This window comes from Phoca vitulina, unplaced genomic scaffold, assembly GCF_004348235.1.
Source record: "Phoca vitulina isolate PV1807 unplaced genomic scaffold, GSC_HSeal_1.0 scaffold6, whole genome shotgun sequence".
Lineage (NCBI taxonomy): Eukaryota > Metazoa > Chordata > Mammalia > Carnivora > Phocidae > Phoca > Phoca vitulina.
Genome location: NW_022589709.1, coordinates 19,220,406 through 19,246,372, shown reverse-complemented (window position 1 = coordinate 19,246,372; position 25,967 = coordinate 19,220,406). Strand labels below are relative to the sequence as shown.

The following is a 25,967-nucleotide window of genomic DNA, read 5'->3' as shown; positions in this document are numbered from 1 at the left end:
AAATAAATAAATCTTTAAAAAAAGACCAATCATAAGAAACTAAACAAAAAACAAAATGCAATACAGATCAATAGATTTCAATGTAAAGGAGAATGAAGAGTTCTTTCATATGGTTTCAAATTCATATTACAACTAACCCTTAAGAAACTACCATAGTATCAGAGAACATCCACGGTTATCTGGAAAGGCAACTGAAATACTCTTCCCATTGCCAACTATAATTGGGTGAAACTGGATTTTCTTCACATACTTCAACTAAAATGACATATCACAACAGAATAAAGGCAGCGCAGATGAAAATCCAGTTTTTTTCTCTACTAAGCCAGACATTAAAGAGATTTGCAAAAATTTATGTTAACATGTAATGAGTTTATTATTTTTAAGATGAACTAAAAATTTTTGTTTTAATTTGTAATATGGTAATAAATATCAATTGATAAAACCAATATAAACAGAAGCTCTATGGAGGTTCTCAATAATTCTTTTTTTCTAAGATTTTATTTATAGTCCTCAATAATTCTTAAGTGTGAACAGTGGCATGAAAAAAAGTTTGAGACCTCCAGATTATTTGGGGAAAAATATACACATATATTTTTAGACAGGCATAAAGATATCTAGAAACAAAAAAATGTTAATTTTACTACATTGGGGATTTAGGACTAAGAGATTGTGATAACAAAGTGATTTGAATGGCATTTTTTTTTCCGTATTTCATCTTAGGCTTTAAACTCTTTAAAGCCAGGATTATTTTAATGTATTTCATGTATTATTTTTATGAGTTACTAAAATAGACTAAAGTGAAAAAAACTATAAAGATGGCATAATCCCACTTGTGTAACAAGAAAATTATACTTCAATCTATGGAGTCATATAAATAAATATAAAAGTCTGAAAGGATATACACTAAAACTTAACACCAGCTTTCTAAGAAGTGGTGGAATTAAGAGAGAGCATTTTCTTCTTTATGCTTTTTGGAATTCTTTGTTGTGGGTATGCACATGTGCACAGGTATTTTTGCAACAAGCTTTTAATATTTTAATAAGTCATTTCCTATTAAAGGATGGTTGACATTATACCAGGTAACTGAAAATCAATAAAAAACAAGCAGGGGCAACAATATTAATACATCAAAGTAGAATTTAAAGCAAAAAGCATCATCTGATATTAAGAGATATTACAAGAAAGCTCTAATAGCCACTTGTCTTTCTGTGTCAAATAGCCAAACTATGTAAAATTAGAAAGTGTCTCCCCAAAAATAAAACATAAAATTTATTAATGTACTTTATCTGCACCATGGACTGCCTTTCTACAGCATGTACAAAAGATTAGAATTTCTTTTGATATATTTGTTATTAACATTGGAAAAGTATATACATATATTATCAGTACACTAAGCAGACTAATACATGTAAGAAGGTCCAGAAAGACATATATTAAAACATCAAACATGGTTATCTCAAGTGTGATTACCAAGAACTTTCATTTTATGTATGTATGTATGTATGTATGTATGTATGTATGTATGTATTAAGATTTTATTTGAGAGGGCGCCTGGGTGGCTCAGTTGGTTAAGTGTCTGCCTTCGGCTCAGGTCATGATCCTGGGGTCCTAGGATTGAGTCCCACATTGGGCTCCCCATGCTCTGCAGGGAGCCTGCTTCTGCCTTTGCCTCTGCCTGCCACTTCCCCTGCTTGTGTTCTGTCAAATAAATAAAATCTTAAAAAAAAAAAAAAAAAAAATTTTATTTGAGAGAGCGAGAGAAAGCACCAGGAGGGAGGAGCAGAGGGAGAGGGAAAAGCAGACTCCTTGATGAGCAGGGGGCCTGACTGTGGGGCTCAATCCCAGGACCCTGAGATCATGCCTGAAAGCAGATTCTTAACCAACTGAACCACCCAGGGCCCCTAAGCCCGTAGTCTTAAATTGCATAAATTAGATTTCATTGGACATTGCCTTTTAAAAAAAATTTTTTTAGAGAGTGTGAGCGCGCGACGGGGGACAGGCAGAGGGAGGGGGAGAATCTCAAAAAGGCTCCAGGCCCAGTGTGGGGCTCGAACCCACAACTCCAAGATGATGGCCTGAGCTGAAATCACAGTCTGATGCTCTACCGACTGAGCCACTCAGGCGCCCCAAGAACTTTCATTTAAAATTTTATCAACTCCAGGGACACCTGGGTGGCTCAGTCAGTTAAGCATCTGCCTTTGGCTTGGGTCTTGATACTGGGGTCCGGGGATCGAGTCCGGCCATCGGGCTCCTTGCTCAGTGAGGAGCCTGCTTCTCCCTCTGCCTGCTGCTCCCCCCTGCTTGTGCTTCTCTCTCTCTCACGAATAAATAAATAAAATCTTTAAAAAAAAAAAAAACTTCATCAACTCTGTGTTTTAAATTTGGGATTTATAATCAGAAAAAAAAGACATCACCAGTGAGAAATAAAGAAATCCAAAGTGGGGCTCGATCCCAGAACCCTGAGATCATGACGCTCAACTGACTGCAACACCCAGGCACCCCAGGAAATAGCAGATTTTAATTATACATGTAATAAGATTGATTAAATACAGACACCTCCAACAAAAAAACACATTCCTTGACAAACACCTAGTTGTCAACAGTGATTACTTCTTCAAAGAAGGAAAAGAAATGAGGTAGGGGTTGGACAGGGATGACATGTAAGCAACTTACATAGGGTGTGATTTTATCCATATTTATTTTTAAAATTTTTAATTTATACTTTTATATATACATTTTTTCTTTTCAAATTTTTATTTAAATTCTAGTTAGTTAACATACAGTGCAAAATTAGTTTCAGGAGCAGAATTCAGTGATTCATCACTTACATACAACACCCAATGCTCATCACAAGTGCCCTCCTTAATGCCCATCACCCCATCTAGTGCATACCCCACCCACCTCCCTCCATCAACCCTCAGTTTGTTCTCTATCATTAAGAGTCTCTTATGGTTTGTTTCCCTCTGATTTCTTTTTTCCCCCCTTCCATATGTTCATCTGGTTTTTTTCTTAAATTCTACATATGAGTGAAATCATACGGTATCTCATTCTGACTTATTTCGCTTAACATAATACCCTCTAGTTCCATCCACCTCATTGCAAACAGCAAGATTTCATTCTTTTTGATGGCTGAGCAATATTGCACTGTGTGTGTGTGTGTGTGTACATACAACATCTTCTTTATCCATTCATCAGTCGATGGCCATTTGGCTGTTGTTGATAATGCTGCCATATATATATAATGCTGCTATAAACACTGGGGTGCATGTACCCCACGGAATCTGTATTTTTGTATCCTTTGGGTAAATACCTAATAGTGCAATTGCTGGATTGTAGGGTAGTTCTATTTTTAACTTCTTGAGGAATCTCCATACTGTTCTCCAGAGTGGCTGCACCAGTTTACATTCCCATCCAACACTGCAAGAGGGTTGGTTCCCCTTTCTCTGCATCCTCACCAACACCTGTTCTTTCTTGTGTTGTTCATTTTAGCCATTCTGACAGATGTGAGGTGGTATCTCATCGTGGTTTTGATTTGTATTTCCCCTATGATGAATGATGTTGAGCATCTTTTCATGTGTCTGTTAGCCATCTGGATGTCTTCTTTGGAAAAATGTCTTTCATGTCTTCTGCCCATTTCTTAACTGGATTTATTTAGTTTCCGGGTGTTGAGTTTGATAACTTCTTTATAAGGTTTTGGATACTAACCCTTTATCAGATATGTTGCTTGCAAATATGTTCTCCTATTCTTTTTAGTTTTGTTGATTGCTTTATCCATATCTGTTTAAAAAAAGTTTGAAACAAGTACTGCAAAATGCCTGGTTTTCAGGAGCTGGATGATAGGTCCATGGCTTTTCACTTTCTCTCTCTATTTTTCTCTAAGTTTAAAATATTAATTAAAAAAATATATCTCAGGGTGCCTGGGTGGCTCAGTGGGTTAAACGTCTGCCTTCGGCTCGGGTCATGATTTCGGGATCCTAGGATCAAGTCCCATGTCGGGCTCCGTGCTTGGCGGGGAGTCGTCTTCTCCCTATCCCTCTGCCCCTCCCTCTCCCCATCCCCCTCTGCTCTTGCTCTGTCTCTGGCTTCCTCTCAAAAAAATAAGTAAAATCTTAAAAAAAAAATAAAAAAAATAAAAAAAATCTCATAATATTAATGGAACATTATTAAGCCACAAGGACCTCAACACATGCCTATATGAAATAAAATGAAAGATTAATATGAAAAGGATAAACAAAAAACAAAAAAACAAGCTACTAAGAATTCCAAATGTGTTCCTAAATAACTTTTGGGTCACAGAAGAAAATCTAAACTTTAAAAATGTATTTTCAGAAGAAAATTCAGTCTTAAATGCAAGAAAGAACATAAATAAACCAAAGTATAAAAATCAAGATGCTAAGAAAATATAAATCTACAAAAGGGTGTTTTATCTTTTCTTTTTTTAAAAAATTTTATTTATTTGAGAGAGACAGAGAGAGCACAAGCAGGCGGAGTGAGAAGGACAGGGAGAGGCAGCCTCCCCGCTGAGCAGGGAGCCAGATGTGGGGCTCGATCCCAGGACCCTGGAATCAGGATCTGAGCCAAAGGCAGATGCTTAACTGACTGAGCCACCCAGGCACTCCAGATTTTCTTAAATAAAAAAGCAAAAGCAAAAACAAACAAAAAACAGAAAGAAAAAAAAAAACCAACTGATAAATACAAGAGCTTTTTATAAACCAAACACATAAACAATAAACCAGTCTCTAGCAAGTCTCATTTATTAAAAAGGAAAACATAATAAAAACAATGAGGGCTGCCTGGGTGGCTCAGTTGGTTAAGCATCTCTGCCTTCCACTCAGGCTCCTGGGATTAAGGCCAGCATTGGGCTCCCTGCTCAGTGGGGAGTTTGCTTCTCCCTCTCCTTCTGCCCCTCCCCCCATTCGTGCTCATGCTCTCCCTCTTTCTCAAATAAATAAAAAAAATCTTAAAAACAAACAATGAGGGGACGCCTGGGTGGCTTAGTCAGTTAAGCGTCTGCCTTCAGCTCAGGTCATGATCCCAGGGTCAAGTCCCACATCTGGCTCCTTGCTCAGCGGGGAGCCTGCTTCTCTCTCTCCCCCTGTCTGCTGCTCCCCCTGCTTGTGCTCTCTCCGACAAATAAAAATAAAATAAAATTTAAAAAACCCAACAATGAGAAGAGGGGCTAACAGAACAGATACAGAAAAGAGTAGAAGATATGCTACTTTGTATAGCCTATGCTAAAAAAAACTTGAAAATCTCTAAGAAAAAAGTGTCTCCTAAGAAAGCTTATCGAGAAAGATGTAGCAACCTCACACCAGTCAGAATGGCTAAAATTAACAAGTCAGGAAATGACAGATGTTGGCGAGGATGCAGAGAAAAGGGGAACCCTCTTACACTGTTGGTGAGAATGCAAGCTGGTGCAGCCACTCTGGAAAACAGTATGGAGAGTCCTCAACAAGTTGAAAATAGAGCTACCCTATAACCCAGCATTTGCACTACTGGGTCTTTACCCCAAAGATACAAATGTAGTGATCCAAAGGGGCACCTGCACCCAATGTTTATAGAAGCAATGTTCACAATAGCCAAACTATGGGAAGAGCCCATATGTCCATCGACAGATGAATGGATAAAGAAGAAGTGGTATATATATATATACAATGGAATACTACTCAACCATCAAAAAAATATGAAATCTTGCCATTTGTAATGATGTGGATTGAACTAGAGGGTATTATGCTAAGTGAAATAAGTCAATCAGAGAAATATGATTTCACTCATATGTGGTATTTAAGAAACAAAACAAAGGGGGGCGCCTGGGTGGCTCAGTCGTTAAGCGTCTACCTTCGGCTCAGGTCAGGATCCCAGGGTCCTGGGATCGAGCCCCGCATCGGGCTCCCTGCTCTGCAGGAAGCCTGCTTCTCCCTCTCCCACTCCCCCTGCTTGTGTTCCCTCTCTCGCTGTGTCTCTGTCAAATAAATAAATAAAACCTTTAAAAAAAAAAAAAGAAAGGAATAACATTAAAAAAAAAAAAAGAAACAAAACAGAGGATCATAGGGGAAAAGAGGAAAAACATAAAACAAGACGAAATCAGAGAGGGAGACAAACCATAAGAGACTCTTAATCATAGGAAACAAACTGAGGTGGCGCCTGGGTGGCTCAGTCGTTAAGCGTCTGCCTTCAGCTCAGGTCATGATCCCAGGGTCCTGGGATCGAGCCCCGCATCAGGCTCCCTGCTCCACGGGAAGCCTGCTTCTCCCTCTCCTACTGCCCCTACTTGTGTTCCCTCTTTCGCTGTGTCTCGCTCTGTCAAATAAATAAATAAAATCTTTAAAAAAAAAAAAAAAAAGGGAAACAAACTGAGGATTGCTGGAGGGGAGGGAGGTGGCGGATGGGGTAACTGGGTGATGGACATTAAGGAGAGCACATGAGGTAATGAGCACTGGTATTATATAAGACTGATGAATCACTGACCTCTATCTCTGAAACCAATAATACATTATATGCTAATTAATTGAATTTAAATAACTTTTAAAAAAGATATAGCAAAGAAATTATGGATGGGGAAAACATGAAAAAGTTAATAGAGAACTGGCAGAAACAAATTTTTAAGTGCTTTCTTTCAAATCTATGCTATGTATCCTTCTCAATTCATTTTATCAAGTTAGTCATCTTATAAAGCCAGCACATGCTTGAAATAAAAATCTAACAAGGAGAAAGCACAAAATTATCATACAGAGCAACATCATTCCCTTTGCCTAAAATTCATTCTCTGCCCCAAATGTTCCCATTCATCATTCCTTTTCATCATTCAGGTGTCAGCTCAAATATAACCTCCTCAGAAATGCCTTACTTCACCACCTTATTTAAAATAACTCCGATGGGGCGCCTGGGTGGCTCAGTTGTTAAGCGTCTGCCTTCGGCTTGGGTCATGATCCCAGGGTCCTGGGATCGAGCCCTACGTCAGGCTCCCTGCTCCACGGGAAGCCTGCTTCTCCCTCTCCCACTCCCCCTGCTTGTGTTCCTACTCTTGCTAGCTCTCTCTGTGAAATAAATAAATAAAATCTTGAAAAAAATAACAACTCTGAGATCCTGTGACATTTCCTATACTCATCTTCTTCACAACATTTATTACAAATTAAAATTATCTAGAATTAAGCTGAGAGTAGGATATTAGTCTTGTTCCCGGATATATGTATACCAGAGCCTAGAATTTAATAGCTCAAAAGTGTGTTGAATAACTAAATATAATTTAGGAATATATTTCCGGAAATCTTTAGTACCCTATTCAAATAACATACTATAATTAAAACATAGTAATCTCAACAGAGATCATATGAACATACTAAGATTGGAAGATAGTTGGCAGATATTTATTGAGAGCCTATGATGTGCTGGAATGTTTTAGATGCTAGGAAGACAGCAGTTAACAAAACCAAAAAATACCTCTGCTCTCATGGAGCTTAATTTCTAGTGATCTATCTCAAAACAATATCACACTCGATAATAAAACATTAGAGGCATTATAGTAAGGACAATGCTTGTTATTACCATTATTGACACTGTTATGAAGTTCTAGAAATTCAATGATCAAGTAAAAGAAACAAAAGATCTATATATGGAAAAAAAGAAATCACTGAGTTGCAGATGATACAGCTACCTAGAAAATCCAAAAGAATATAAAATATGTAATAAAGTTCACATTAACATATTTGGTTACAAACCACATGTATAAAAAAATCAAGTTTTCCCAAAGAGCCACTGAAAAAAAAATGAGAGAGAGAGGCACTATACAGAGGGATCTGGTCACCATCTTTTACAAAATTTTATAATAAACTTTGATCATAATTTTTCTTTCCCACACATTTATTTTTAAAGACTAACAAGTTGCAAATTAAAAAAAAAACTTTGGGGCGCCTGGGTGGCTCAGTCGTTAAGCGTCTGCCTTCGGCTCAGGTCATGATCCCAGAGTCCTGGGATCAAGCCCCGCATCGGGCTCCCTGCTCAGCGGGGAGCCTGCTTCTCCCTCTCCCACTCCCCCTGCTTATGTTCTCTCTCGCGCTGTCTCTCTCTCTCTGTCAAATAAATAAATAAATAAAAATCTTAAAAAAAAACAACTTCTATGAAGAGAAAGGATTCCTGCTGTGAAAAAATACATGTCTTTGGTTCATTATCAAACCAGGAAAAAGAAATAAGCTCAGAATGAATCCTACTATACCTCTATGTTCCAGTTATGCTGTTCCAAGGTATGGCGACATTGATCCATAGATTCTATGCCAGTCAGATCCTGGAAAGAAGGAAAAACCAAAAAGTTACTTAGGGAGAAACCAACAGTAAATATGTAGATATTTTTACCCCTTATACTTATGAATGCTGCTGGGAAACTACACGGAAAAGTACTGAAGACAGATGTTCAAGCATGGTAAAAATGTCACTATTCAGAATTTATCTAGTCAGTTATAGCAGGTATTACTCCCATAGGGGGAAAAAATGCAAGTTTCTTACCCTTTAAAATTTCAAGGCTTTCTTTTTTTTTTTTTTTTAAAGATTATTTATTTATTTGACAGAGAGAGACACAGCGAGAGCAGGAACACAAGCAGGGGGAGTGGGAGAGGGAGAAGCAGGCTTCCTGAGGAGCAGGGAGCCCGATGCGGGGCTCGATCCCAGGACCCTGGGATCATGACCTGAGCCGAAGGCAGACGCTTAATGACTGAGCCACCCAGGTGCCCCTAAAATTTCAAGGCTTTCAATTAAGATGACTACTGATTAAAATCAATTTCTCCTCTCAAACTGAAGTTTAAATAATTAAAGATTTCTTCAACCACTGGGTCCCGCAAAATATTCTTTTTTAAATGTTGTTGGCCACCATACAGTATATCATTAGTTTTTGTTCAATGTTTCATTAGTTGCATGTAACACCCAGTGCTCATTACAACAGCTGCCCTCCTTAATACCCATCCCCCCAACCCCCTCCCCTTTGAAACCCTCAGTTTGTTTCCTGGAGTCCAGTCTCTCATGGTTTGTCTCCCCCTCTGATTTCCCTTCCTTCAGTTTTCCCTTCCTTCCCCTAATGTCCTCCATACTATTCCTTATGTTCCACATATGAGTGAAACCATATGATAATGGATTTTCTCTATTTGACTTATTTCACTTAGCATAATCCCCTCCACTCCCATCCATGTTGATGCAAATGATGGGTATTCATCCTTTCTGATGGCTGAGTATTATTCCATTGTATATACAAACCACATCTTCTTTATCCATTCATCCGCTGAAGGGCATCTTGGCTCCTTCTACAGTTTGGCTATTGTGGATATTGCTGCTATGAACACCGGGGTACATGGGCCCCTTCTTGTCACTACATTTGTATCTTTGGGGTAAATACCCAGTAGTGCAATTGCTGGGTCGTAGGGTAGCTCTACTTTTAACTTTTTGAGGAACCTCCATACTGTCTTCCAAAGTGGCTGTACCAGCTTCCAGCAAAATATTCTTTAATGTTCAACAATTCTGTTTATAATATATAATAATACAATAATGCAGGTTTCCTGCAAAATGTAATGCCTTACAATAACTTACATCATTTTATCTACTGGCATATAACCTAGCTTATAATATGAACTGTGTAAAACTGAATCTGTTATTCATAGGTTTCCCTATGATTAAGTATTTTCCCTATTCCCTTCTCCTTGGACTGTTCTCAGATTTCACTTTGTTCCTTCTCTGGCACCTCTTCATCCACCCCTCTAAATGGAATTTCCCTAAGGATGTGTCCCTGGTTTTCATCTCTCTATATCCCCCCTCCGTGGCAATCTCATTTATAGATAGATAGATGATAGATAGATAGATAGATAGATAGGTAGGTAGATAGATAGATAGATAGATAGAGGGGGAGAGGGAGGGAGAGGGAGAGAGAATCTGAAGCAGACTCCATGCTGAGCACAGAGCCCGACACGGGGCTCAATCTCATTACCCTGAAATCATGACCTGAACCAAAACCAGGAGTCAGACACTTAACCAACTAAGCCACCCAGGCGTCCCACTGGCAATCTCATTTAATCCTTAGTCTTCAACCACCTTTTCTACTCAGATGACTCCTAATTTAATCTCTGGGCCCACCATCTCTTCTGAAGTTTAGCAGCATATTTCCAATAGCCTATTCAACATATCCACCCAGATGTGGCATCAGTACCTCACAGGCATCATTTAAAACCACTATATGTGTTAATGACACCACCACCCTCCAAAATATACAGGCAGGGGTGCCTGGGTGGCTCAGTTAAGCATCTGCCTTCAACTCAGGTCATGATTCTGGAGTCCCAGGATTGAGCCCCACCCACATCAGGCTCCCTGCTCAGCGGGGAGTCTGCTTCTCCCTCTCCCCCTGCTCGTCTCTCTCAAATAAATAAAATCTTAAAAAAAAAAAAAAAATATATATATATATATATATATATATATATATATATACATACACACACACACACACACACACACACACACACACACAAGCAAAGATGACCTCGGGAACCTCAGCCTCATTTTTGAGTACTCTATGCTTTAACTCCACACTTCATCAGCAATCAAGTTCTGACCATTTTCTGTATTACATCTGTAACCACTTTTCCATTCCCACATCCAGCATCTTTAATCAAGCTTTTATAACACTTCAACTGAATTGTCAAAATCATTATTTTCTCTCTCCTTCTAACTATTGTGTGTATGTGTGTGCACATGTACATGCATGTATGTATATTACTCCTCTGCTCAAAATTTTTCAGTTGGTTGGATAGTAACTTCCAAAAACCCGTAGCTTGGCATTCAAGTGTTCCTATAACATTGACCCCAACCCAGCTTTCTAGATTATTTTCTATTTCCCTTTAGGTGTCTAATACTTAATAAATCTAACAGTTCATATGTACATCTAATGACCAGAATTTCCATAGGGCTAAATCCTAGACTTCTTTTGAGGTCTAATACAAAAGCCAAATCCATCCATCCATCCATCCATCCATGTAACAAATATCTATTATCTATTCTCTGTCCTACTTACTATGCCCAAGAGACACAAAGATGAATAGGATAACGTCTCTATTCTAAAGAAATTCCTCTTAACAACCAGCAAACAAAAGGAGAAAGAGATTGATCTCAACCTCACAATAATGTGGTAACATGCACTTCTGAATGAGGAGCCTGAGGTTCTTTTTTTTTCTTTTAAAGATTTTTATTTATTTATTTGACAGAGAGAGAGACAGCGAGAGAGGGAATACAAGCAGGGGGAGTGGGAGAGGGAGAAGCAGGCTTCCCGCGGAGCAAGGAGCCCAATGCGGGGCTCAATCCCAGGACCCTGGGATCATGACCTGAGCCAAAGGTAGACACTTAACAACTGAGCCACCCAGGCGCCCCATGGAGCCTGAGGTTCTTGCCTTGATTCTGTACCCTGTAACCATGGACCAGACACATTTTAACTCTAAAAGATTTTAGCTTCCTCTATGTGCACCATGAGGGACTTAGTTTGAACTGGTTGTCCTTTTCAGACCTTAAAAAAGCCAAAAAACCTGAAGTTTGGATTATTTATGTATGCAATTGTTTATTTTTTGAAAAACCTACTAGTATATAAATTTAGATAGGAAAAAAATTTTTATGTTAAAAATACTGTACAAATTTCGAAACTAAAATTGAAACGCTCTGTTAATTACTCTAGAGCTCTATTAGATAAACTGGCTTTGGGGTGCCTGGGTGGCTCAGTTAGTTAAGAGTCCGACTCAGATCATGAGATCAAGCCCCACATCAGGCTCTGCACTGGGTGTGGAGCCTACCTAGGATTCTCTCTCCTCCTGCCCCTGCCCTGCCCTCTTAAAAAAAAAAAAAAGAACCACTGGCTTTGACAGCTCCAACAGTCTGGACTTTAGTTTCTGACCATTCTAGGCCTTTTATCAATTTGGCTACTGCCTTCTGACTTTCAATAGGCTCCCCCCTTAACTTCCAATTTCCTCACAGCCTTCTGTAGAAGACTGGGGTTTCCCCTCCTCTGTATACATTCTCTTTAAGAATTAGACTCTACTTTTACCTTCTTCTCAGGGTGAATGGCCACTCTGGCTTTAAATTGTTTTCTATCAATCTTATGTACCTATTTTTTTTTTTTAAGATTTTATTTTTATTTATTTGACAGAGAGAGAGACAGCGAGAGAGGGAACACAAGCAGGGGGAGTGGGAGAAGCAGGCCTCCCGCTGAGCAGGGACCCCCCCCCCCGATGCGGGGCTCGATCCCAGGGCCCTGGGATCATGACCTGAGCCGAAGGCAGACGCTTAACGACTGAGCCACCCAGGCACCCCGTTATGTACCTATTATTTTCTACCTTCTACTACAATTATTTATACTCACTCTATTGCTTTATCAGAGGATACAGGCTCCTTGAGAGCAGTGTCTAGGATATATCTATAGCACACAGTAAGGACCTAAAAAGTTACAGAAAAAGTTAGTCCAAATTAAAAAGACCTGTCTGTATAAGCTTTGATAATTGCCGCTATAAACTGAAATCCTCCAGACAGTCTCACCAGGTCTCACTGTATATTAATACCCTGGGGCTTTAAAATCCCAAAAGTTCTGACTAGATGTTAAGCTGGGTGTTAAAAACACAAATTTGCCGAATCTTCCTGAAGGTAAGTCAGAGATGAAGCCTGGGAATCTTTTTTTCCCACCCAGCCTGGGAATCTTTTTTTTAAAGCTCCTAATTCTAATGTACACCAGGCTGGGAAATTCATGGTATTGTACAGTTCTACATATGACAAGAGATTATATGTCACTTATTAACTTTTTTTTTGCACATCTTCAATATACTGAAACACTTAACCTAATTTGTAAGCAAAATTCTTTCGTAAGTAGTGAATCAGGGTGAACTGGAAGCCCAACTGAACAAGCCTGCTTTTGATCACTACTGATGAGTACTAAAACCATGCACTAGTAATAAGGAATTCTGGACACACCTAGGCAGGACTATTTATTCATCTATCAACAAATGTTCACTGACCCAGTATTCTAGATATCCAGGATAGAAATAAGTTCCTGTTTTCATTAAGTTTACATCTTACCAGAGGCAGACTGACAAAAAAAACAACCCACACACACAGAGCAAATAAATGAACACATTTTTAGGCTAGGGGATTCCTTTGGATTGAGTGTTCAAGGAAAGCCTCTACAAGAGCTAACACTTCAGCAGAAAGCTGATAAAAGATAAGGGTCCAGCCATGGAAAAACATGCAGGAAGAGTATTCTAGGCAGGGCAACAAAGGTAAAAACTCAGACAAATGGATATATGACACTATACATTTGTAAAACCCATGGAACTTCATAGCAGAGTGAATCTTAATGCATGTAAATTTAAAAATTAATTAAAAGGTCAGAGGATCCTAGGATGGAACACAGCTTATGACAAAAGAATCTAATTGTATTATAAATATATGAAACAACCTCACTGAAGGGGATGAAAGGGAAAGGTGTGAACCTAAGTAGCTGTGGAAATGAGTGGAGTCTCTAAGACTAAAGGCAAAAGAAACTGCACGTAAGTGCTGTTCTCCAGTTGATAAAGGTGTTTGCCACAGGGTGTTAATTCTGAAGCCACTAAATCTATTGACATATACAGGAACTGAACAATTAAGTAAACAGATGGGGGGGTAAGTTTTCTCAGTGTTGAAGTGGGAAGTTACAGATAACCCAGGGGAGAAGGCTAGAATGATCCATGTGGTAATGGATTAGAGTTGGAGACATCTGAATCAACTCATGTTTAGCTTAATATAGAATGGTTACAAAGAGAAATCGTTGGCTTAGTATATACACATGTATGTCTTTGCTCCATCAGCTGAGAAGACCTAGAAGCAATAATACACACCCCAGTAACAAGCACAAGTAACGCCCAGATTTTGGTTGCTAACACTGTTCTCCAAAAAAAGGGACCAGGTTCCTTGGAAAAATAGGTGATCCTAGGACTAGGGCAGGAAATACACAAGATGAGCCTAGAGAATCTCCTAGTGCCAGAAAGTAAGGAAGTGCCCAAAAGAACCCCACAATGATGAGGGTATATCAAGGAGTCAACTCAAAGAGCTACCAGTAGACAAAGATGGTACAATTTGAGTAACAAAACAGTCATGGATTATAATACAAAATAAACATCCATGAGTCCATATAAATACATAACTGAATAAATGGGGGAGAACAGACAAATATCCTGTGCAAAACAACTCCAAATAATTGTGTAGATACTATGCCTTCAAGGAGGTAGAACATAACTCTCTATTCCTTAAGTGTGAGCTGTGCGCCGTGACTTTCTTCCAAAGAGTACAGTACGGAAAAGGAGGGGAAAACCCAACACTGCCACAACCAGGTGATCAAGTCAATGTCAACGGTGATAAACTGTGTTGACATTATGGACCCTTGATAAGATATAATAAAAAAGCACCTTACCTCTGTGATCTTCCTTCCAAAAATCCATAACCCCTGCCTAATCATGAAAAAAACATCAGACAAATCCCAACTGAGGGACATTCTACAAAATACCTGACTAGTACTCCCAAAACCTGTCAAGACCATCAAAAACAAGTAAAGTCTGAGAAACTGTGACAGCCAAGAGGAGCCCAAGGAAACCTGGCTACTAAGTGTAATGTGGTATCCTAGATGGGATCCTGGAACAGAAAAAAGAACATTAGGTAAAAACTAAAGAAATCTGATTAAAGTATGGACTTCAGTTAATAATAATATACCAATACTGGCACTAATTATAACAAAAGTACCAAATTAATAATGTAACCAGGAACACTGAATGCAGGGGATATGGGAAGTTTGTGTACTATTTTTCCAACTTCTCTGTAAATCTAATTCTGAAGTCGAAAGTTTACTTGAAAGTGAAAAAACAAAAGTGGGGGGACACTTCTGAGGCAGAACAAATTTGGAAAGTTGGCAGACGAGGTCTGAGAAGGCGGCAGGGGAGAGAACATTCATCTAGGGTGGTATTTCTAAGCTTTGCTTGCACATCAGAAGTATCTCTGGGGAATCTACAGATGCCTAGGCCTCTACCCCAAACAACTTAATCAGACTGAAAATGCAGTCTCGGCATAAATTTTTTCCTAGGGAGTGGGAACTTCCAGGTGATTCTATTGTACAGGGTTGAGAATCAGTAACCAAGAGCTTTAATTCTAAGTTCAGCAGGAGTGTCATGACCATACCTAGATTTTTTTTTTAAAGATTTATTCATTTGAGAGAGAGAGAATGAGAGAGAGAGAGCACATGAGAGGGGGAGGATCAGAGGGAGAAGCAGACTCCCCGCTGAGCAGGGAGCCCGATGCGGGACTCAATCCAGGGACTCCAGAATCATGACCTGAGCCGAAGGCAGTCGCTTAACCAACTGAGCCACCCAGGCGCCCCCATATGAAGATTTTTTTGAAAAGTCATTCTGGCTGTGGGAAGAATTGCAGAGGGCATGGGGGCACCTGGGTGGCTCAGATGGTTAAGCGTCTGCCTTCGGCTCGGGTCATGATTCCAGGGTCCTGGGATCGAGTCCCACACTGGGCTCCTGGCTCAGCGGGGAGCCTGCTTCTCCTTCTCCCTCTGCCTCTCTCCCTGCTCATGCTCTCTTTCTGTATCTCTGTGTCTCAAATGAATAAATAAAATCTTATAAAAAAAAAAAAAAAAAGAATTGCAGAGGGCATGAAGGAGAGCAAGACACCAGCTAAGAGACTATACAGAAGTCGAAGGGAAAGAGAATGGTAGTTTAGAATAGGATCGTAGCAGTTAAGAGGGAAAGAAGAGGACAGATTTGGGGTATATGGTAAAGCTAGAGCCAAAAGGACTGAATGATAAATATATGGGGGTGGAAAAGAAATACTAAGATGAACTCAAGCTTAAGTGGAGGGATGATAGTGTCATTTACTAAGAATGAGGAAAACTGTTGAAATAATTTTGCATATCTTTGTAAGAAAAATTTACTTCTGGTAAAGCACAGTGGTTTTTTTAAAGACTTATTTATTTTAGAGAGAGAGCGTGCTTGAGTTGGGGGAGGGGCAGAGGGAGAGAGAGAGGAAGAAAAGCAGACTTCCCGCTAAGTGCAGAGTCTGACATGGCGTGGAAATCCCGAGACCATGACCTGAACCAAAATCAAGAGTCAGATGCTTAACCAACTGAGCCACCCAAGGCACCCCTGGATTTGGGGTTTTTGATTCAACCTCCATCGAAACTTTTAATTATAGGGAGAACTGGTTAATGGGCTTTGCTTCTCTTTTCTACACTATAAGCGTTTGAGAAGAATCCATCCACCTTTGCCTTTTGATCTTTGTAAGACTCTTCTGATGTTTTCTCTCCTGGCTTGGGAACCAATCCCTCCTCTACTCCTCCCTTTCCACTAACCATCCCCACCTCCCACATCACTGCTTACAGTCACCAGGTGAGGAGCTTTCTGTATTTTCTCTTCCCTGTGAGATTCCGCTTTCCTTGATACATATAATTTTGAGCACTCTTAATACATTAAGTAACCATTAGTTATATAATATTCCAATTGGCCAAAGCAATTTACATATAGATGTTAAAATTGCTTTTGATTTTCCACTATTAAAAATAGCACTCTGATGAACATTTCTGCTTAAAGTCTCTCTGTATTTAGAATTTCCCCCTTTAGGATTCAATTAAAATTATGAGCCAAGGAATATATATAATTTTTAAAGTTCTTGATACATATTGCCAAAATGCACTTTGAAAATGCACTTTCTCCCTCTAATCTCCCAGGGCTAGCGTCTAATGTCAACTGCTACTACAAATCCCCTATTGGGAAGGTGCATCCAGGTCTGTCTTACTGAGATATAGCCCTTGCTCCAAGATGATCTTTTCTTCCTTCCTTCCTCCTCTCAGAGCTAACTCCCCTTCCATTAACTGCCCTCCTAAGGATTCAGGATAATACTGCATTAATTACAGCAATTTACACAAAAGTGTAATTGATTTATAGCATTAGAAGGAGAAAGGTATATATCTTTAGGGCAAAAAGTACCCTGAACCCCAACCAATCTCTAACTAGCAAGATGCATTGGGGAAATTGGAGGAAAGTGTGTGGACTATTCTATAACCTTCTCCTATTCCATCCTTGGTCTAACTTCCTCTCCCGAGTCAGAAGACAAGTGTACGGCAACGCCACTTGGCAACCCACTTCCAAAATAGTAATCCTTGACCTATCTAAAAAAAAAAAAAGAAAAAAAAAAAGAAAGATTCAAGGAAGGTATCACAAACAATAAATGGTGCAGTGTTTTAACTAGATGTCTCATTCAACTATTTGGATAGGGCTTAGGTAACACTCTAGATTACCCAAGTGTAATCACTAGAGTGCTTTCCTAAGAAGTGTTTCTCTTCCCACACCTCACCTGTTTATACTAACAGACACTGTAGAAGGTTGATGTGAAATCTCAGTTGATATTTAAGTACTCTCTAAATTCCAATTGGATTGTTGGCCCTAGGTTGCTGGGGATGGATATTTTAACTTGTTTTCAGTTATTCCCAGAGAGAAACTTGGCAAAAACCAGTGATCTTTGTTCCCTCCTTCCTACTACACAAATACTTCTGCTTTATGCAGTAAGCAATATGCCCTCTCTGGTAGTAGCAGGAGAAATGGAATTTGAGGTCCCTTCAGGAAGCAATCACACACGGCCTCTGATCTATAACTAAAACTCCTACACTCAGATCTTTATTATTCACATTTAATTACTGAACTCTCTTAAATACCAGCAGCTTCCATTTACTAAGCACCTATTACATAGTAATTATTACTATGTAATAGGCACTGTAAGTAATAAAGCCCTCATTTTCACTACTGAGAAAGCCAAGGGTTCAAGAGGTTAGGTAACTTGTCTAAGAATATCCTTGCCTAGGAATAATAAGAAGTGGTAGAGCTGAGACTGAAACCTAGAATAACTACATCCAAAGTGCAGGTTGCTTCCTATGCCACACTGCCTCCCATTATCATTTGACTAATTCATTTTAGAAAACAAGTTTTCAAAAATTCTCAATTCAGAAAATTAAAAAAAAAATTTTGAGAATATCTGGAATGTTTCTAATTTTCACATTAAGCATTAAAGATAAATCGAAGACAGTAGGGACACCTGGGTGGTTCAGTCGGTTAAGCATCTGCCTTTAGCTTGGGCTTAGCAGGGAGCCCGCTTCTCCCTCTCCCTCTCCCTCTCCCTCTGCCTGCTGCTCCCCCTGCTTGCTCACGTTCCATGCTCTCTGACAAATAAATAAAAAAAAGTTTTTTTTAAATAACTGAAGAGAGCAATTCAACCCTTCATTTTGCCCAAAAAGAAACTTAGCGATGTGAAAAAGCTTTCCCAAGTTACAGAGCATATGGGTGGCAGAACTGTCTGGTCTTTGTGTTCCTGGTCACTTCTTTCTTCTTTTTTTTTTTTTTTTTTTTAAAGACTTTATTTTTTTAAGTAATCTCTACACCCAACGTGGGGCTCAAACCCACAAGCCTGAAATCAAGAGTCACATGTTCTACCGACTGAGCCAGCCAGGCACCCATGACTCCTTCTTTCTTAATTATACTTATTGGTAGCTAAATATCAGCTCACAATGTATGTAAAATTGTTCTCCTTTATGCCTAGAGTCAACAATTTACTGGTATAGTTTTGTTCTATAAACAAAGGGCTTGGAGCCAAAGAAGCCTAGAAAATGCTGCATACTAAAATCCCCTTTTTGGAAATTCCTAATACATCTTTTAAATGTCTTGCTTTTATGTAAAAAGAAAATTAACTTCACAACTGCACATAGGGAAAGGTCTATTTTAAAAGAATACTATTTATATCCATTGAGGAGCTTTCCTGTAGAACTGGCTTGGGAACCACAGATTAGAGACCATCACTGGATGTCAAACAAAATGGTCCATGTGAATCAAGAGATAATCCTAACCGCCTAAGTAGATTTTTAAATATCTGAAAACTGATTGGACACAATGACAGTATACAGGATGTTTTATGTGCAAATATTTGAATCTACATTAAAATACCACATGAAGTGAACATTTCCAAAAAGAAATCCACAATATTCTTAATCCAAGCAATTAAAAGTAGGTAGAGTAAGTGGCTGATCTTTGTTGGAAAGTTAGAGGATACCAGAGTCTTCAATAACACTTTATTCTATTCTACTACTAACTAGCTTGGTAACCTTAGGCATCATTCTGAGGTTCAGTTTATGTCTTTGTAAAACATAAATAAAAACAGTGATTAACTCATTGGGTTGTAAAGATTAAGTATACAATGCTCAATTCAGCTATTATTATAAAGAAACATGAAGGAAACATTAAAAATGAGAATATCACCATAAAACTTAGTTTCATGTGGACAAGAAAAAGACATTTTATTTGTGGGACGCCTGGGTGGCTCAGTTGGTTGAGCGTCTACCTTTGGCTCAGGTCATGATCCCAGGATCCTGGGATTGAGTCCCGCATCGGGCTCCTTGCTCGGCGGGGAGCCTGCTTCTCCTTCTGCCTGCCGCTCCCCCTGCTTGTTCTCTCTCTCCCTCTCTCCCTGACAAATAAATAAATAAAATCTTAAAAAGAAAAAACAAAAAGACATTTTATTTGTACATGAATGAGATGATCATATGGACTTTTCCCCCATCATTCTGTCAAGGTGGGATATTACACTGATAGATTTTCATACTTTGAACAACTGTTGCATTCCAGGAATAAATCCTACTTGGTCATGGTGTATAATCCTTTAAATATGCTGCTAAATTCAGGTTGCCAGTACTTTGTTGAGGATTTCTGCATTAATGTTCACAAGAGATAATGGTCTCTAGTCTTCTTGCTGTGTCTTTATCTGGCTTTGGTATCAAGGTAATGCTGGCCTCACAGAATGAGTTAGTAAAGTGGAAATTTCCAAAATTTCCAAAATTTTTTGGAAAATTTTGAGAAGGACTGACATTAGTTCTTTTTAAAATTTTGTTTTTAAGTAATCTCTACACCCAACGTGGGGCACCAATTCACATACCTGAGATCAAAAGCCACAATGCTCTTCCGACTGAGCCAGCCAGACACCCCTGGAATTAGTTCTTTACATGGTTGGGAGAATTTACCAGAGAAGCCATCAGGCACAAGGCTTTTCTTTGTCAGGAGTTTTTTATTATAGACTCAATCTCCTTATTAGTGACAGGTCTATTTAGATTTTATATTTCTTTGTGATTTAGTCCTGACAGATTTTTTTTTTAAGTCCTGGAAGATCTTATGTTTCTAGGAATTTGTCCATTGGTTGTTTAAAAGTATGTTGTTTAGGGGCACCCAGGTCTGATCTCCCAGGGTCATGAGATCAAGCCCTGCATGGGGCTCCCCACTCAGCATGGAGTCTGCTTGAGTTTCTCTCTCCCTCTCCATCCGCTCCTCCCCTACTCACTCTCTAATAAATGAATAAATCTTTTGTGTTGCTTAATCTACACAAATTTGTGAATTTTCCAGTTTTACTTGTTATTCATTTCTAACTTCACCTAGTTGTGGTTGGAGAAGATACTGTGTATAACATCTGTTTTTAAGTCTACTGGGACATAATTTTTTACGTGTAGAAAACCCCTAGGGCGCGTGGGTGGCTCAGTCGGTTAGGCGTGTGCCTTCGGCTCAGGTCATGATCCCCGGGTCCTGGGATGGAGTCCCGCATCAGCCTCCCTGCTCAGTGGGGAGTCTGTTTCTCCCTCTCTGTCTGCCCTTCCCCACCCCTGCTCATGCTCTCTCTTGCTCTCTCAAATTAAAAAAAACAAAAACAAAAAACAAAAAACCTAAGGATCCCACCAAAAAACCCCCCCAAAAACCCTGTTAGAATCATTAAATGAATTCAACAAAGTAGCAAGGTACGAAGTCAACACAGATTTCAGTTGTATTTCTTTACACTAACAATGAACAACCTAAAAAGGAAATTAAGGGGTGCCTGGGTGTCTCCACTGGCTAAGCGACCAACTCTTGATTTCGACTCAGGTCATGATCTCAGGGTTGTAAGATCCAGCCTCATGTCAGGCTCTGCACTGAGCATGAAGCCTGCTTAAGATTCTCTCTCCCAGGGGCACCTGGGTGGCTCAGTCAGTTAAGTGTCTGCCTTTGGCTCAGGTCATCATCCCAGGGTCCTGGGATTGAGCCACGCATTGGGCTCCTGTTCGGCAGAGAGCCTGCTTCTCCCTCTCCCTGCCACTCCCCCTGCTTCTGCACGCACATGCTCTCTCTCTGACAAATAATAAATAAAATCTTAAAAAAAAAAAAAATCTCTCTCCCTCTCCTTCTGTTCCTCCCCACCCCCGCTCTCTCTCGCCCTCAAATATAAATAAATAAAAAGGAAATTAAGAAACAATTCCATTTATGATAATATAAAAAAATCAAAACAGTAAAATATTAGGAATTAACTAAGGAGTTGAAAGAAAACTACAAAACTTTGGTGAAAGAAATTTAAAAAGATCTACATGAATGAAAAGACATTCAGTTTTCATGAACTGGAAAACAACTGTGTTAAAATGTCAATACTACCCAAAGTGATCTACAGATTCAAAGCAATACCTATCAAAATTCCAATGACTTATTTTTTGGAGAAATAGAAAAACCAATCCTAAAATTCATATGGAATCTCAAGGGATCCCAAATAGCCAAAACAATCTTGTAAAAGAACAACAAAACTAGAGGACTCACATTTCCTGATTTCAAAACTTACTACAAAGCTACAGTAATCAAAACAGTGTGAGACTGGCACAAAGACAGACATATAGACCAATGGGATAATATAGAGCCCAGAAGTAAAACAATGCATATTAGGTCAAATGATTTTTGACAAGGGTGCCAAGATCATTCAGTGAGGAAAGAACAGTCTTTTCAACAAATAGTGCTGGAACACTGGATATCCACATGCAAACGAATGAAGTCAGACCCTCACTGTGAAGATATATACATACCCACCCCTAGTTCCTGACACACAGCTCCTAAAACCCCTGTAGTTTCCTAAATGATAAGAGCACTAGGAACATCTTTTGTTCTAATATTTGGTCTTTGACCTTGGTTCCTGGCAGAGATATCCTAAATCCCTCGGAATTTCCTGGACAGTAAACAGCATCTTTTGTTTTAATGAGGTGATCCCAGTGAGCTCCTGGATACGGACTGCTCACCAGACATATCAAGCCATTATTAGAAGCTTGAAATTTTCAGTCCCACCCCCCATTCTCTAAGAGAAGGAAGAGAAGATGGAAATGGCATCAATAATCAATCATACCCACACAATGAAGCCTCCATAAAAACCCCAACAGAATGAGGTCCAGAGAGTTTCTGAGTTAATGAACACATTAACATGTGGGGAGGGTGATGCATCCCAACTCCACGGGGACAGAAGCTCCTGAATTTAGGACCCTTCTGGACTTTGCCCTATGTATCTCTTCATCTGGCTATTCTTCTGTATCCTTTATTATATCCTTTCTAAGAAACCAGTAAACAAAGTGTTTCCCTGAGTTCTGTGTACCATTCTAACAAATCATCAACCCCAAAGAAGAGGTCATGGGAACCCCAATTATAGCTGGTCAGTCTGGGAGACCTGTGATTGGCATTTTATTTTTTTTACATTATTTATTTATTTATTTGACAGAGACACAGTGAGAGAGGGAACACAAGCAGGGGGAGTGGGAGAGGGAGAGGGAGAGGCAGGCTCCCCACTGAGCAGGGAGCCCAATGCGGGGCTTGATCCCAGGACCCCGGGATCATGACCTGAGCCAAAGGCAGACGCTTAACGACTGAGCCACCCAGGCGCCCATGTGATTGGCATTTTAACAGGGGCAGTCTTGTGGAACTGAGTCATGAACTCACGGGATCCAACGCTAATTCCAAATAGCGTCAAAACTGAACTGAACTGAATCTAGAATTGCTTGATGTGTGGAAACCTCATACATCTAGTGTCAGAAGTATGGTGAGTGTGGTTACAGTGTGAGAATAAAGGAGAAACACAGGAGTGTGTTCTTCCTACTCATTTACCTAACACCATATACAAAAATTAACTCAAAATAGATCCATGACCTAAAATAAGACCTAAAATAAAATTCTTATAAGAAAACAGGACAAAAGCCTCCCAACACTGGATTTGGCAATGGTTTCTTGGATATTACACCAAAGGCACGGGCTACAAAAGATAAACAAACTGGACCTCATGAAAATTTTAAAAATTTGGGGCTCCTGGGTGGCTCAGTCGGTTAAGCATCTGCCTTTGGCTCAGGTCATGATCCCAGGGTCCGGGGATCAAGTCCCACGTCAGGCTCCCTGCTCAGTGGACAGCCTGCTTCTCCCTCTCCCCTCTGCTCATGCTCTCTCTCACTCTCTGTCTCAAATAAATAAGACAAAATCTTTAAAAATAATTTTAAAAATTTGTGCATCAAAATATACTATGGACAGAGTAAAAAGACAATACACACAATGGAAAGAAATATTTGCAAATCATGTATTTATTTATTTTACAAGATTGATTATTTATTTATTTATTTGAGAGAGAGAGAGAGAGGGTGCACCAACAGGGTGAGGGGCAGAGGGAAAAGAAGACTCCCCACCGGGCAAGGAGCCTGACACAGGGCTTGATCCCAGGACTGTGAGATTGTGACCTGAGCCGAAGACAGACACCCAACTGACTGAGCCACCCAGACACCCCTGCAAATCATGTATTTGATAAGGTATTAATATCCAGACTATACAGAGAATTCTTAAAACTCAACAACAAAAAAACAACCAACCTGATTCAAAAATGGGCAAAGGACTTGAATAGACATTTCTCCAAAGATATACAAATGACCAATAAATATACAAAAAGATGTTCAACATAATTAGGGAGTGTGAATCAAAACTATGAGCTACCATTTCACACCTAACTGGATGGCTACTATTTAAAAAAAAAAAAAACCAGGAAATAGGGGCGCCTGAGTGATTCAGTTGGTTAAGCATCTGCCCTCGGCTCAGGTCATAATCCCAGGGTTGTCCTGGGATTGATGCTCAACGTTCATGGGGAGCGTGCTTCTCCCTCTCCCTCTGCCTGTTGCTCCCCCCACTTATGCTGTCAAATAAATAAATAAAATCTTTAAAAAAAAAAAAAACAGGAAATAAAAAGTATTGGCGATGATGTGGAGAAATTAGAACCCTTGGTGCACTGTGGGTGGTAATGTAAAATAGTAAAACCACCATGGAAAACAGCATGTGTTCCTCAAAAAATTTAAAGAATTACCATACAATACAGCAATTCCATTTCTGGGTATACACCCAAAATAAGAGAAAGCATAGTGTCGAAGAGATACTTGTACACTCATGTTCACACCAGCATTATTCACAGTAGCTAAAATGTGGAAACAACCCAAGTGTCTATCGACAGAAGAGCAGATAAACAAAATGTGGTATATGCATACAATGGAATTTTAGCATTTAAAAGGAAGGAAATCCTACAATATGCCACAACATGAATAAACTTTGAGTACACTACACTAAGGGAGACAAGCCAGTCACAAAAAGACAAATACAGGGGCGCCTGGATGACACAGTCATTTAAGCATCCGACTCTTGGTTTCAGCTTAGGTCGTGATCTTAGGGTCATGAGATCGAGTCCCACATTGGGCTCCACACTCTGCCGAATCTGCTTGAGATTCTCTCTCTCCCCCTGCCCCTCCCACTCGTGTGTGTGCACATGCACGGGCGCACTCTCTCTCTAAAATAAATAAATCTTAAAAAAAGACAAATACTGTATGGTTCTACTTATATGAGTTATCTAGAGCAAACTCATACAGAATAGTGGATGCCAGAAGCTACAGAAAGGGGGAAAAAGGGGGAGTTACTGTTTAATGGGTAGAGTAGTTCTCCCCCGCCATCTGTGGTTTTCAGTTACCTGCAGTCAACTGCCATCTGGAAGCAGATGACACATCAGAAGGTTATTAGTAGGCTAATGCAACATCACAATGACCTCATTTCATCTCATCATGTACACTTTTATCATCTCACATCATCACAAGTACAGTACAATGAGGTATTTTGAGAGAGACCATATTCACAAAATTTTTATTATGACAGTTATAATTGTTCTATTTTATTATTGTTGTTAATCTCTTACGTGACTAATTTATAAACTTTATCACAGGTGTGTATACGTAAGAAAAAACATAGTTATGTAGGGTTTGGTACTACCTGCAGTTTCAGGCATCCACTGGGGGTCTTGGAATGTATTCCCCATGGGTAAGGGGGGACTACTGTATAGTTTTAGTTTTACAAGATGGAAAAAATTTATGGCCTTATTCAACCTTCCCTAATGTGACTGCACTACTCAGGATCAGGCAGAAAAGTTGGTTAGGGAGACATGAACATATTATTTTCCTCTTCACAAGAAACATTACAAGGCATCAAACTTTACCTACCAGTCTTCCAAAAGTCTTCTGAGAGTCTGGCCTTCCCTGTTTCCTCCCCACTCTCCAGTGACAAAATCTGTCCCTATTTGTATGTTTCAAAATAGCTTGAAATCACATTTCTAGAACTTGCCATGCATAAGATATGTGTGTACATATAAGCCTAATCTAATGTCAAGTCACAAAATATTAATAATTCATCACTTTTCAATTTCAAAACATAGAATGTTCTAGGATTTAGATTCAATTCTTGAGCATCTATGAGCGAAGCACTATAATATGTGCTTTATTATTGATTTTTTTCTTAGATTTTTATTTATTTATTTGACAGAGAGAGAGAGAGATCACAAGTAGGCAGAGCAGCAGGCAGAGGGAGAGAGAGAAGCAGGCTCCTCGCTGAGTAGAGAGCCTGATGTGAGACTCAATCCCAGGACCCTGGGATCATGACCTGAGCCGAAGGCAGACACTTAACCAACTGTGCCACCCAGGTGCCCCAGCTTTCTTTCTGATTCTTACAGCAACCTTGTCAAGTTAGAAATATTAGTCACTTTGCAGATATGGAAACTGAGGCCTA

At 39.5% G+C, this 25,967-nt stretch overlaps 1 protein-coding gene across 2 annotated transcripts in view; it reads right to left on the bottom strand.

Moving 5' to 3' along the window:
* FAF2 (Fas associated factor family member 2) overlaps positions 1-25,967 on the bottom strand; it is a 66,423-nt gene that overhangs the window by 20,559 nt on the left and 19,897 nt on the right. The window contains exons 2-3 of one of the 2 annotated variants that reach the window (XM_032403769.1): positions 12,374-12,447; positions 8,213-8,281 (exon numbers count right to left, since the gene is read on the bottom strand). In XM_032403769.1, the coding sequence (XP_032259660.1) occupies positions 8,213-8,260 (48 nt within the window). In that variant the 5' untranslated portion in view covers positions 8,261-8,281; positions 12,374-12,447. The remainder of the gene's footprint in view (positions 1-8,212; positions 8,282-12,373; positions 12,448-25,967) is intronic. The other variant, XM_032403767.1, reaches the window with a different exon arrangement.